We start from the raw sequence: 14065 nt of genomic DNA on the forward strand, positions 1-14065 counted from the left end.
TAAATTCTAAGCAATCTGGATAGATTGCTTAGAAAAGAAGCGCACATCGCTCCGTGTGTATGCTCCATAGCGACAGTGATGAGTGGCCCCGCGTGTCGCTATCTCTGACTCCAGTCAGATCTAGTCAGATCGCTCACTTCACCGCTGGGTGAAGTGAGCACCCCCCCCTGCTCAGCACACATCGTGCTGTGTGCTGAGCGGGGGGAGAGGTTTGTGCTGAGTGTTCTGTGATAGATCGCTCAGCCCACATCTCCTCATGTGTAAACCCTTAAGGCTCAGATTTATCAAGCCTTGGAGAGTAATAAATTGCATGGTGATAAAGTACCAGCCAATCAGCTCCTGTCATTTTTCAAACACAGCCTGTAACATGGCAGTTAGCAGCTGACTGGCTGGTATGCAAATTATCACCCTCCAAGGCTTGATAAATCTGGGCCTAACTGTAGCAACATTAATTTTATTGGCATAACTTGTATGCACTTGCTTATATATCTTAAAGGGGTCCATTCTCTTAGCACTTCTCTTGCATTACTAGGCTTTGTAAAATGAGCACTGAGCACTTACATTCAGCTCATTACAGCAAATAGGAGTTTATGGAAATTACAGCTGGTAGACTATGGTACTGTTAGCCACTACACAAACAGCAAAGTTATAAAATGTATAGTATAAATGTAAAGCAAAATAATCCTAAGAGAAAACCTTTATGTACAAAGAAGCATAGAATATTTATGGAGTTAGTCATTACTATCATTTCTGTGGATTGATCTTAAATCAGAACCTTGAAATTCTCAAAAAGAAGTATTTTATAGTTTCATTAAAACCACCTCTAGCACCTACATTTTTGAGGAACATTTTGTGCATTGTAATGAGCATCTTTTTTTACCATGTTCTTATAAGCTCATGCTGGTTTCTAGATGTGTCTGGTTTCTTCGTTATGGTCACCCCTAAATTAGCCCCATTTGGAAAATCGGTCCGGCCAAACTTTGTGACTGTGTTCCACTGTGCTTAAGCACAATGTAATTATTTGTTCTGTGGCATAGTTTGTGTTTATAGGATTTGTTATGAATTCTGGCCAATCTCAGTGAAACTAAACATAGAAACCTGAATGAGCCAACTTAAATACAGTATACTGAAGACAGCGATCTACAGCAGCAAAATATAATCCCCCTTTTTCAGCAACAATATTATTATTCTTTAAGAGAAGCCAAATTTAAGCTGGTTCAATTGATGCAATTTATTAGGCTTAGGCAGTCTGTGACTTTTCATCTGCTGATGGTCTTCAGTTGAATGCACTTTTACCTTTTAACTTCAAGGCATTCTGGGACTTATAGTTCCATTGCATCAGATGAGACCCTGGGACCAATATAAAGTTCAATGCAATTCATCCAAAACTGATCCCACAGTGCATCCATGGAGATAAAGGTTTGCTTTCACCTACATGCTGTGTTGTATGTATCTCTGTGGCTGAGCCAGCATAGCTGTAAACTTCTTAGCCATCATTATTATTTGGGTGCCGTTGCACCAGTCCTATCCATGTTGCAAAAGATAAGTCTGAAAACCGGCGTAATTACGCATACGCATATGTTTGCATAGCCAGCAATTCCTTTACTATACTCTCTCTGATCATGGTCTACAGGTGATCACCCCTATGCCACCAATTACGACACTTCTGCCACAAGTGGACACAAGACCACATTATGTAAGAGTCAGCATTGCTAGTACCACATCTGCAAGTATATATATATATATATATATATATATATATAAAGTATTTAGGAAGGAACGCACTCACCAGACTTCTTCAAAGTGAAAAAATGTATTCTTTTATTCCACTCTCATAGTTTTAATAGGGTCACGGTCAACGTTTCGGTCCCCACCGGAACCTTTTTCAAGACCAATATTTTAGGCTGCCATCTCCCCTAAAATATTGGTCTTGAAAAAGGTTCCGGTGGGGACCAAAATGTTGACCATGACCCTGTTAAAACTATGAGAGTGGAATAAAAGAATACATCTTTTCACTTTGAAAAAGTCTGGTGAGTGCGTTCCTCGCTAAATACTTTATATTTTTGGGACTCTGTTTGGACTAGACTAGTCTCTAGTAAATGCACCCCAGTGGCTGTGACACTTGAATATATGAGTGCAACTTTATTTTGTGTGTGTATATATATATATATATATATATATATATATATATATATATATACACACATTATTTTGTAATTGTTATTTATTTAGTTTATTATTTTATTTAAGAAAACAAACAGGGATTTGGATGAAATTGCTGTTGGGTGGGCTACTGCCACTGACTGTTTCCATGGACCATATGTGATTCCGCATTGCTATAAAACTGCTAAACGTGAGTGCTGGTTCTATGTTGCTTTCTTTGAAAAGTGAGTGTTCTTTAATTTTTAAATGAACCTGGCACCACCATCATTATTCCTTTGTGTCTATGAGTGCTGTCCTGTCCATACATATTTTTTTTCTTAAATAAAAACTGACTTTTTTTTGTTTTCCTTCCTTAATGAGCCATTGCCCCTATTAAGAGTCCTTTCTACTCTTACAATTGCTTTAATATATATTTGTAGAGTGGACTTTTATGTAGATCCAAGCTGTGCAGACTGCCTGGTTTTGTATGTGAAGCTGCAATAGGCAATACCCAGTAACAGAGATGTACTGTGTCCACAGAACACAGCGATCTGTTTGACTGATTTCAACACCAGCATAAAAAGTACATTTACATTAAAAAGAGAAAAATATTACTTTTGGGCTCTGCCTTCATCAGTCATCACACGTCCTGCCTCTGACCCTATTTTTATTTACAGAAGAGGGCTAAAAAACAAACATGGATCAATAGGAACTTGGCATTTATAGATGAAATGCCCTGCTTTCATTCTGGGATATGTTACGGAGCTTATCTATAAATCACTTTAACATGAAACATTGTTTTGTTAGCACTCACAAAAATAAAATTTCACTTAGACTAATAGAACCTAAAATATGTGAGATTGCATTAGCAGCTCCCAGACCACTGAGGGAATGTATTTTTCTTTGCACTCTGAGTGGCCTCCTGCTTAGGAAGTGGAGAGTGTGAAGGTGTAAAGGTGACTGGTCTTCCCTATAATGTAAAGGCTCTGGCAAGAAACCTTCCATGTATTCAATTTCAAATGCTACAAAATATGTCTTCCTAAAACAGCAATTGTCAGTTCAAATGGCTATGGAAATGATCAACCCAGACAACAAATGGCAATAAATCCAAGACTGCCTATAGACCACTCACACAAGATGCAGTAGCATGTATTCTTCAGAAAGGCACACTCAGGTTATACTGTAGTTCCCTTTACAACATACATTCTTGTACTAATAGTTTACAGAAAAGAACCAAAAAATGTTTAAATCTCCAGAAAATGACTCTACTTTTATATGAACAAATGATGTGAACTGCCCAAACTTTGGATTTACTTCCAACTTGCAAAACATATTTTTACAGAAACCATGGTAAGACTTCCCCCTTGTAAAACATCTCCTTTAATCCATCGTAATGAGTCAAGTTCTTTTTAATACAATTTGATTGCATTAGTTAGTCATATTCTACCTTCTAGATACAATTGTGCCTATACAAAGTCCACACGTGTATCACTTAGTACCTGTCATTGGAGGCCATTCCTTACTCCCACTAATCTAAGGTATTTAGGTACAAAACTTCCCCCCACTACACCCTCCTCTGCAGCAATTATAACCTATTGTATAAAGGTTTTCAGTATGTCTCCATTTCAGAAATATTCCATTGTGGGCTGCTTTAAGCATGCCTGTATAAGTTTCTAGAGATAAGTAGTACAAACGGACTTTGTTAACCTACAGTTTCTTTCCTGCTTAAAATAAATAAATAAATAAATAAATAAACAAATAAATAAATAAATAAATGGTAAAAGGCTAATAACATAGTCTTCAGGTGTGTATAGCTGAAAACTGAAAGATAGCATTCAATCTGTCCATAATGTATTTTACAGCAATCCAGTGACTTTATATAGTGAAAGTAATCTCTTTCTAACTGGAGTCTGCGCAACTACAGTATATACAGGGACATAAGCAGTCTGACAAACCACTATATGTGTAAGGTAAGCTAGTAAAGAAGAATAGAAATACCAACTGTCTTCCAAGTGAATAATAACGAATCATATTAAATATTACCATGACCTCTTGTAACAAGCATTTAACAGATAGATAGATAGATAGATAGATAGATAGATAGATAGATAGATAGATAGATAGATAGATAGATAGATAGATAGATAGATAGTTTGTTGAACTTTTCAGTAATGTTCCGTATCTCCTCCTCCTCCCCAAGTAATGCATTATGTAGCAGCAAGTAAAAGGGTTTGTAATTTGTTATAACAACTCCCTACACGCTTTATTAGAACACAAGAATTGCTGTAATTACTAAGGTTGATTTAAAAAAATGACAGACATTTATTGTACATTTGCCAGAAAATACAGCGTTATTTGCCAATATGTACAATAGGGACGAGGCAAACAACATTAAACTGTATTATCTGTCAGTACGTAGTTGTTTGACAACTAATTATCCTATGTCTACAGCCACTGAAGCTAAACCAAATATACAAGCCCAAAGAGCGCTTGCATTCCCCGTTCCGCAGCGCAACGCTAGGAAATCGCAGTGAAGACGCAGCTAAACATGTCGGCAAGCACATTTGTTCTGTGCTACATGTAAAGCCAGAAGTCCCGGCAAGTTACCTCAATACAAAGGATGCTGTGGGTTGCAGTTCTACAACTAGATACTAAAATCACATGCAGCTTATACTTCTAGCTGCAATTATAGACTACACAATGACGCTTTGAGAAACTCCATATCCACTATCATTACACGTGTAAAGATCACTACATTACTGTTCACACTCATTACTATAACATATGTTCCATACATACATCACTGTATTTAACCGTGTTGCTATATTACGGGTTACCTGAAATTGCTCATACTGAAGTTAAAAAAAACCGCAAGATAAACGCTTGATACTATAGTTTTTTTTAGTCCTATTTATTTATTTTTAATTATAAAATAAAAGCAGGGATATTTTCGAATTATTTTATTCACATAATATATAAACAAAGAACAAAAAAAAAGTAATCGGACATGATCCAAAACTCTTTAGGGGCAAATAGGTAATTTGGAGGTTACTGAAAAGTGCTTAGATTAGGATGAGCAGTTCCTAGGCTAGGACAAGATCTGATTACATACCCTGAACTGTGTGACCTTGCTTCGTACATCGGACTTCTGAATATATATAGTACATCGGACTTCTGAATATATATATATATATATATATATATATATATATATATTAGAATGTCCACGGAGGAGAGACACTGGTAAACAGAGAGGTCCATCTTTCAGTTCTGTTCCTGTAAACCGGTTTGTAGATCCTTGGCAGATATAAAAGCGTTTACAGATATAGGCGCTCTGTACACATACCGGGTTATAAGCAACGAGCTCCCATGTAAAATGCAGGAGGGGCTCATAATGTATAGGGTTGAATCATAATTTAATGTTGGAAGCTTAGACAGGTGATGAGATATCTCTGGAGGGCACCTGGTACCCAGGGCAGCATAAGGTTCATCCATGGAGCCCTTGCCCAGTCATGGGCAGACTGATGCAGTCAGTATCCACATATTGTCCCAGCACTGGTGGATGGACTGTTTATGCTGCTGGTAAATTGATTAAGATCCCAAGTCCACCAGGTTAGATGACATTGGGTTGAGGATTGAGTCCTGCAAAGTGTGATGGTGCATGGGGTCCGCTCCTGCCACAGGGATGGCGCTGGGGCCCTGCGGGTGGCCCATACCATGGAGAGCCTGAAGGCCCGGGTTAGAGGTGAGCAGTAAGGCTGGACTGGACGAGCTGTGGTCAGGGGTGCCGGAGGGAGTTTTGTCGTCATCTGAGCTTCCAAGGACCGTTTTACCTCCGTTCATTGAAGACGACAACGTGTTGTGACTGTTGGAATTTGAGTTTTCGTTATTCTCCCTTAAAAATAACAGATATGCAGATATATAATAAATATATATAAATGTCTATATGTCAACTCCCAGAGGACTGCTGCAACTTCCTAGCTACACTGCAAAGGCATATGATGAAGTCTACTCAATAGATACCACTACATACATTATAAGTACACTACATCGGATAAATCCCATTATCTGAACAATACAAGAGGGGAACTGAGTTACTACAATTTAATACCATCTGCTCACAAGTCGACTGAAATAACTGTATAAACTACATTCCCATCTAAGGATGACCCGAAACACATAAAAAGGTAATCGCCAATAACTTTGTGCCCATCTAAGTATGTCCCGAAACATATAAATTAGGAATCGCCAACATGTCACTATATTACTGTTGGGGAACTACAAGTTCCAGCATAGGAAGTTAGGGGAATGTAGATCTACTACAGCCGGATAGTCACAGGTAGCACGACTCTTACATCATGCAGTTACAAGGGTTCACTACGGGTGGCCGGCGGTCGGGCTCCCGGCGACCAGCATCCCGGCGCCGGGAGCCCGACCGCCGGCTTACCGACAGCTTGGCGAGCGCAAATGAGCCCGACCGCCGGCCACCCGTAGTGAACCCGTTGGAAACAAATAGACTATTTTATTTTACACTTGAAAATAGATAGGGTTCCGATGGGGAGTTTACACACTTGTATAAATATAATGAGCTGCACACAGGAGCTGGGACTAGCTATAATCTTTAATTAACATGGGCTTAAATAAAAGTTTATATGTACACTTTTTATTACATGTGAAGAGGACCAGCTAATTCCCCGGCCACAGGAGATCGTGACGGTCCTGCTACACAAATGAACTATTCCTCCCTTATAGCCGACATGGAATAAGAGCAGTATAGGAGCAGCATAGGAGAATCCCATAAATGAACGAGTAATGCATTATTTTATATTGAAATAAAAAGATGAATGCTCCTATAATTAATTTAATCCCATTGATCATTTCTATTTGTTATTGATAAATATAATTGTATCGAATTAACATTACAGCAAGGTTTCTGTCTATATTTGGGGTCCCAAAAGCACAGCAGAAAATGCCTGGTTACAGGTCTATGTAAAATATTGTGTTCCTTCTTTCCATATGACAACTTAAAAGTTCTGTAACTGTAAGATAATCGTTTCGATAAAGAATCGCACATAAATTAGAATGACATAAATGCTAAACACATCTATTTTTGAATGTTGTGATATAAAAAGTGTTGTTCGCACAGAAAATGCATATTATATTTTTTATTACCCGATATAATACAATTTGGACGGAGTATATAATTGGAACTTTTTTTTATAATATTGTAAATGGAATATAGAGATAATAATATACATCTTACTACAGAAGTGACTTTTTTTACATTTGTTATTAAAACTTTCCTTCCTGTGGTATATGTCATCATACGTGTGTTATAAATTAGTGCTAAACATGTTTCATTTTATGTATAATATCTTCGGGATTATTAATCACATGCTTTGCTTACTAATAAAAATATTTTTTTTTTTAAAGTCGTTTAACTGCCCATCTGCAAAACGGTGATTTTGAAATATATATGATCCTAAAGTTGTTTATTATTATTATTATTATTATTATTATTCTTATTTGGAGCAAATACTCCTAATTTATTATTTCTGTGCTGTATTCAAATATATTTTAAAGGAAAACTCTTAAATAAATTAATTTACTGGCTCCCAAAATATTCTGTTAATCTGCATCAGCCACAATAAAAAAACACAAATCTAAAATATAATAAAATATAGCAGGTCAATTAATATATATTAACATTAACACATTACGAATTGTAGATGTGGTCTATTTTGATGACTAAAAGAAGCGATACGTTATTACATTAGTAATGTAATTAAGGTCACAGAAATCTCTAGCCATACTGTAGGAGGCCTTAGATGATAGCCTATGATAAATCAGTACCTGTGAAAGCACTGGCAGACTTTTTTTTTTATATGTTTATACAGCTATGCAATTAATACTCACTTAGTACAACCTCTGTAGGCTGATAGCATAGTTGATTATGATAATGACCATTTAATTATACGTTTGCTATCTGACCTGATCCCAGGCGGACCATGTCCATCATCCTCACACATGTCACGCTGTCGGAGTTATATTGCCATCAAGTGAGAGGAAAGCTGGCGTTTAATGAGGTGAGTGAGTGAGGCTGTGGGATGGGGTGTCTGGGTGACAGTCAGTCTGTGTCTGCTCACAAGTGGTGACACTGGCTGTGCATGATATCCAGTGTACAGTATGTCTGTGTGGTAGTGCCGAAAGCCGGGCACTTACTAAGACTCAGTAATGAGATTTCTGCTGAGATGGGTCAATCTTGAAATAATATCTTTACAAAAAGTAAATATTGAGAGCATATAACCACTATATTATCCACTTGAACGTGGGCAGTTCCCAAATGCATTAACACGTCAAAAAAAGGTCTTCCGGGCATTAATAGAGTGGTAGCATGGCATCCTGATACAGTGTGCAGAGAAACTGGGGCTCAGCTTGTGCCCTAACATTTTGTAATGTTGTTTACAGCATATATACAGTGTGTGTGTGTGTGTGTGTGTGTGTGTGTGTGTGTGTGTGTGTGTGTGTGTGTGTGTATAAATAAATAAATAAATGTATCTATATATCTATAATCCATACATACATACATATGGATAGATTATATATATATATATATATATATATATATATATATATATATATATATATATATATATATATATATATAAAATCTATACACACATATGGATAGATAGATAGATGGATAGATAGATAGACAGACAGATAGATAGATAGATAGATAGATAGATAGATAGATAGATAGATAGATAGATAGCGCTATCCACATACAAGGAGAACGGCAGAAATGGAGGGGGTACTTACTCGTACCTTTCTTTGGCCTCGGCTGCCCGGTCCCTCTGCCTCCTGTTCTTGAACCAGTTGCTGACCTGGGTGGTAGTGAGCCCGGTGGCCTCGGCCAGCTCCCTCTTTTCCCGGGGAGAGGGGTACGGGTTGTGGGCATACCACTCCCGCAGGACGCTCCGGCTCTTTTCCTTGAAGCAGTAACTAGTCTCTTCCCCGTCCCAGATAGACCTGGGCAGGGGGAACTTTCTGCGCACCCGGTACTTGCCCACCGCCCCCAGGGGGCGCCCCCGCAGCTTCTCCGCCTCGATGTAGTGCGCCTTGAGCCAGAGCTGCTGCAGCTTGGGGTGGTTGTGCGGGGAGAACTGGTGGCTCTCCAGGATCTTGTAGAGCTCCCGGAAGTTGCCCCGGTGGAAGGCCACCACCGCCTTGGCTTTCAGCACGCTCTCGTTCTTGTGCAGATGCTCGCAGGCCGGCAGGGACCAAAGGAAGCGCCCCAGCCGCTCTATGTTGCCCCCTTGCTGGAGCACCTCGCACACGCAGGCCACTTGCTCCTGGGTAAAGCCAAAAGTCGGGAGCATCGACATGGTCCTCTGATTACCCCCTGCCTGCTGGCACAACCATCCAGGTCCGAGAGAAGGGTCTGCCCTGCCCAGGTCCCCTGCGTTCAGTCCCATCCACCAGCCATGGAGCTGGAGGCCACTGCCGGGCGTAAGGAGAAACTTTTTATGTCCTTACAAACTTTTCTCTGTGGTCCTGATGCCGGCTCTCCCTTCCCAGCAGCAGCAGCAGCAGCAGCAGCAGCAGCACAGGCTGCTCACCCTCTCTCTGCTGCTGACTTTTCCCTTTAATAATATTATTCTAAACTGGCATGAGAAATGATTATGCGCCCTGTGATTGGTCGGTTACCTGACCCGGGGGCTGCGAGGATAAGACAACAGTTTTAGTCAAATTATTCGCCATGGTAACCCTGTCAGTCAGAGGGAACCCGATCCGCTTGGAGGAGGCTCCCTGGCTGGCCTTGCACTGTGCACTGAGAGGCAGCAGCCTTGGAGCTGGGACATTAGGGGAAGATATGCAGTATTTTTTTAATTTATGTTTTAATGGTTGATTAATGCAGCAAGAAGCAAAAGAAAAAGCGGGGGAGGTGTCAGGTATTCTCTCTGCAATACCGTAGTGTCAGCACAAAACCTTGTGTCATTCAGTGCAAAAGACGCTTCCCCCCAGATTGTGCAGTAACCATGTCCTGAGTCTGGCTGCTACTGCAGCATCTATAGCAGACAAGTAATGGCTTTAACTTCTGTCGGGGAAACTTTTTCTGGTGCTGCAGCTGGGCTATGGGGAAAGTGAGAAGTGAGAGGTTTGTGGGCAAATAAAAGTTATTGGCAACACTGAGGCTTCACTAGGTATACAGCAAGGACTACAAAGCAACTGTGTGTGGTTTTATTATATCAAGGCAGCTGGAAATATATCAGCTGTCCCTCAAGCTGTAGTACAATCAAAGCTGTTACTAGACATTTTGGAGCCCAGGCTGTGACAGAAAGGGAACTGGTGCCCCCTATAATTGTGTCAAAAATATAGGGGCATGGCTTCATGAGGAAGGGTGTGGCAACAGAATAGTACCAATTTACATTACACCACATAGTAGTATCCATTAGTCACATTACACCACGCAGTAGTGTCCATTATTCACATTATACCACCTCAGTAGTACCCCTTATACACGTTACACCATGGTAGAGCTCCTTATACACATTATGCCAGGAAGAGCCCCTTATACGGAATGCAGGGGTGAGATGGTTAGGGTTAGGCACTGGGGGTGTTAGCTCTAGCTGCCACCTCCCGACGGTTAGGGTGCATACACACGGTGAGATTCGGACTTATCCGATTCTCACCGTGCGACAGGGGGCCGGGTCGGCACTTAGCCAGTATCGCAAGCACATAATAACTGTGCTTGCGATGCTGGCTATGTGCGATTTCAATCCTGACTATCTCTTCTATAGAGATAGTCAGGATTGACTTGCCTGCACAGCCTATTTTTTCTTCCGATGCCGACCGCGCGGGGCCGCGCATCGGCATCGGATCGGGATCGCAAGGTGACTGTCACCTTGCGATCTGCACTATATTTTCTTCCGATTCTGACTATATAGTCAGAATCGGAAGAAAATATCTTACCGTGTGTACACACCTTTAGCCCTAGCTGCACCCCCTGGAGGGTTAGCTCTAGCCGCCACCCCCGAAGGTTATGGTAGGTGAGTGCTAAGGGGGGGATAAGGGGTTAAGATACTTACCCCCTCCGACATTGGGTTCTTCAATGTTGGGATGCTGCGTCGGTCATGTGACTGCTGGCATCCAGATGAGTGGTATATCATACTGAGCCCCTTTATACACATTATACCAGGTAGAGTCTTGTATACACATTTTGCCATAGTAGAGACCCTTATATACATTATGCCATGGTAGTGCCCCTTATACACATTATGCCAGGTAAAGCCCCTACACTTCATTCCTTTCCCTCTAAAGCTTATTTGTTAGTGAAAAAGATAGAGTGTGTGTGTCATATCATGTAATTTACAGCATTCTCCTCCACAGAAGCTATACAGCACTCTGCGTGTCATCCGCTTTGGGAGGGAGTGAGTGAGAGAGAGAAAGAGAGAGAGTGTGTGTGAGTGTGTGTGTGTGTGTGTGTGTGTGTGTGTGTGCACACTCCAGGACCCGTAAATGCACTTTGCACACAGCAGGACAGGGCGGGGGGTGGTGGACCACATGGGAGTTGACACTTACACTAGCCGTCCAGCACTTGCCAGTGCTGCTTGTTGTAACATAGGCAGCAACCAGTGCCACAGTCATTCAGAGCCTGCAGCTTGAGGTACATGCAGATAATGTGCTGCAGTAAAATTGTGTGGTGTGTAAGGCTCTGTCTGCACTAATCTAGTTACATCAATATATGCAGTGGCGGTTTTAGGGGAGGGCTATTATGGTGGCTGACTGGGTGCTGTTGCTTGAAAGCGCAACTGCAGTCACTCCACCAGCGCCATCTAATTGACTGCTCAGGCCCGCTGCCCGCTGCTCACTTCCACATAGCTGCATGCCGGGAGGAAGTGAGGTATCGGGAACTGCTGAGGTTGGAAGTACCCGCTCCATCCATGTGAGAGACGGACGAGAGCCGGGAACCTACTGCCTGCCGTGGACCCCGGGCTGGTGTGCGGTGAGTGACGGGGACACAGGCATCAGGGCAGACGGGACACACACACACACACACACTCATGGGGAGGCTCTATCTGGCGTAATGTGTATAAAAGGGGCTCTACCTGGCGTAATATGTTTAAAAGGACCTTTTCCTGCCATAATGTGTTTACGGGGCTCTACCTGGCATAACGTGTAAAAAAGGGGCTCTACCTGAGGTAACGTGTATAAGGGTCTCTACCTGGCGTAATGTGTATAAGAGGCTCTACCTGGTGTAATGTGTATAAGGGGCTCTGCACTACTGTGGTGTAATGTGTGTAAGGGGCTCTAACATGGCATAATGTGTAAAAGGGGTACTACTGTGTGGTGTAATTGTGACTGATGGACACTACTGTGCGGTGTAATGTGAGTTGGTGCTATTTTGTGGCCACGCCCCTTCCCCATGAAGCTATGCCCCTATATTTTGTGCATTGTCCCTATTTTAATTGAGGAAGGGGGGGGGCACTAAATAAAACTTTCACCCTGGGTGCGCAAAGTTTAGAATATATGGTATACATAGTACATTGTCATTGTTTCTTTATCAACATGAAATTTATTAATGAACGATCTAACATAGATTGTAAGCTTGCGAGCAGGGCCTTCCTACCTCTGACTGTTATTACCCAGTTTTGTCTTATCATTGTATCCAGTCATAAGCGCAACGGAATTTGGTGTGCTATATAAGAAACTGTTAATAAATAAAATTACATGCACCAGACTGAAACTTGTCTGGAAACATTCTTAGGTTAAATCAATAGCTGTGCACAATATACTACACTTATGATTGCCCTGCCTTTGTGGGGTTAATCCAATTAACCATAAGTTCATTTGCAGCGCAAGTAAATGCAGCTGTATGCTGCATACGAAATCTGCAAGACTGGGGTGAGATTGGGCCGTGAGCGGGGCAAATTGCAGTGCCGTTGCAAGTGTTTCTACTCCACAGCAATGGCAACTCAACCTTAATGTTTAAGTGGATTGACCCTTGTATGTTTTAAATATACACCCTAATGGGACAAAAATAAGCAATTTCAAGACAAAATCAGGGCAAATTGGGGGCGTTTTAGTTTGCCATTGCTACTGTTTCAACAGGTTGGAATTGAAATGCCGGTGGATGGGATGCCAACGGTCAGAATACCTACCACGGCATCCCGGTGATTAGAATCCCGACAGAGGAAGATAAGTATACTTACCTCCTCCCACTGGTCCCCTATACCTTCTGGCAGCCTAAACCTAACCATCCCACCCCAGCAGCCTAACCCTAAACCTCCCCGTTGGTGCCTAAACCTAACCCCCCTTTCCCGCAGCCTAAACTTAACCCCCCTTCCCACAGCCTAACCCTCCCCCCTTGCAGCTTAACCCTAACCCTCCCTGGGGGGTGCCTAAACCTAACTTCGCCTCCATGCTCCCTAAACCTAACCCGCCCTTCGCACAGGCTAACCCTAACCCTCACGCCACAGCCTAACCCCCCACCCCACCCCCTTCCAATGCGGCTTGCCTCCTCGGCAGCCCGGCAGATGCCCATTTGGTTAGTGACCCTCTTCAGGATGCCGGTGTCAGCACTCCAAGTATTGTCAACATTCCGGTGTCGGTATTCTGAATGCTAGGATTCTGACCGCCGGGATCATGACCGGATCCCATTCCAATGCCATTGCAAAAGCACTTCATAGGCATCACCCACCAGTCACGCGTAAATTATATTAGCTCTGAATTTTGGAACCCCTGAATTTTGGAATCTTCAGCATAAATCCGTCAATGGCCACATATTTTGTGTTGACAGGTTTAGAGTTCGGAGAGAGAAGGATACTACCACCATAGCCATGTAGAGGCACAGGGCATACTGTACCCCAGGCCCTCCTCTGTCAGGAGACCCCCAGCTGGAGCACACTGACATCACTAG

General features: G+C 41.9%; 1 protein-coding gene across 4 annotated transcripts; it reads right to left on the reverse strand.

Moving 5' to 3' along the window:
- Positions 1-5087: 5087 nt before the first annotated feature.
- SIX2 (SIX homeobox 2) lies at positions 5088-9782 on the reverse strand. 4 transcript variants are annotated; one of them, XM_063918378.1, is made up of 2 exons: positions 8971-9782; positions 5088-6007 (listed from the first exon to the last, which is right to left on the reverse strand). In XM_063918378.1, exons 1-2 carry the CDS (start codon positions 9618-9620, stop codon positions 5734-5736), a joined length of 924 nt encoding a protein of 307 aa, XP_063774448.1. In that variant the 5' UTR covers positions 9621-9782; the 3' UTR covers positions 5088-5733. The 4 variants fall into 4 exon arrangements, with proteins under 4 accessions (XP_063774448.1, XP_063774446.1, XP_063774447.1 ...); XM_063918376.1 differs by having other exon boundaries at positions 5088-6037; XM_063918377.1 differs by having other exon boundaries at positions 8965-9782.
- Between the last annotated feature and the right edge of the window lie 4283 nt (positions 9783-14065).

The sequence above is a fragment of the Pseudophryne corroboree genome, chromosome 4, assembly GCF_028390025.1.
Source record: "Pseudophryne corroboree isolate aPseCor3 chromosome 4, aPseCor3.hap2, whole genome shotgun sequence".
In the NCBI taxonomy this organism is placed as follows: domain Eukaryota; kingdom Metazoa; phylum Chordata; class Amphibia; order Anura; family Myobatrachidae; genus Pseudophryne; species Pseudophryne corroboree.

What these genes read in the sequence shown, in the direction of transcription:
- SIX2 (XM_063918375.1), bottom strand. Translation starts at nt 9,620, where the DNA reads ATGGGACTGAACGCAGGGGACCTGGGCAGGGCAGACCCTTCTCTCGGA. An exon ending in GAGGCCAAAGAAAGGTACGA is followed by an intron (nt 6,038 to 8,964) that starts GTAAGTACCCCC and finishes GTTATTTTTAAG; the next exon opens with GGAGAATAACGAAAACTCAA.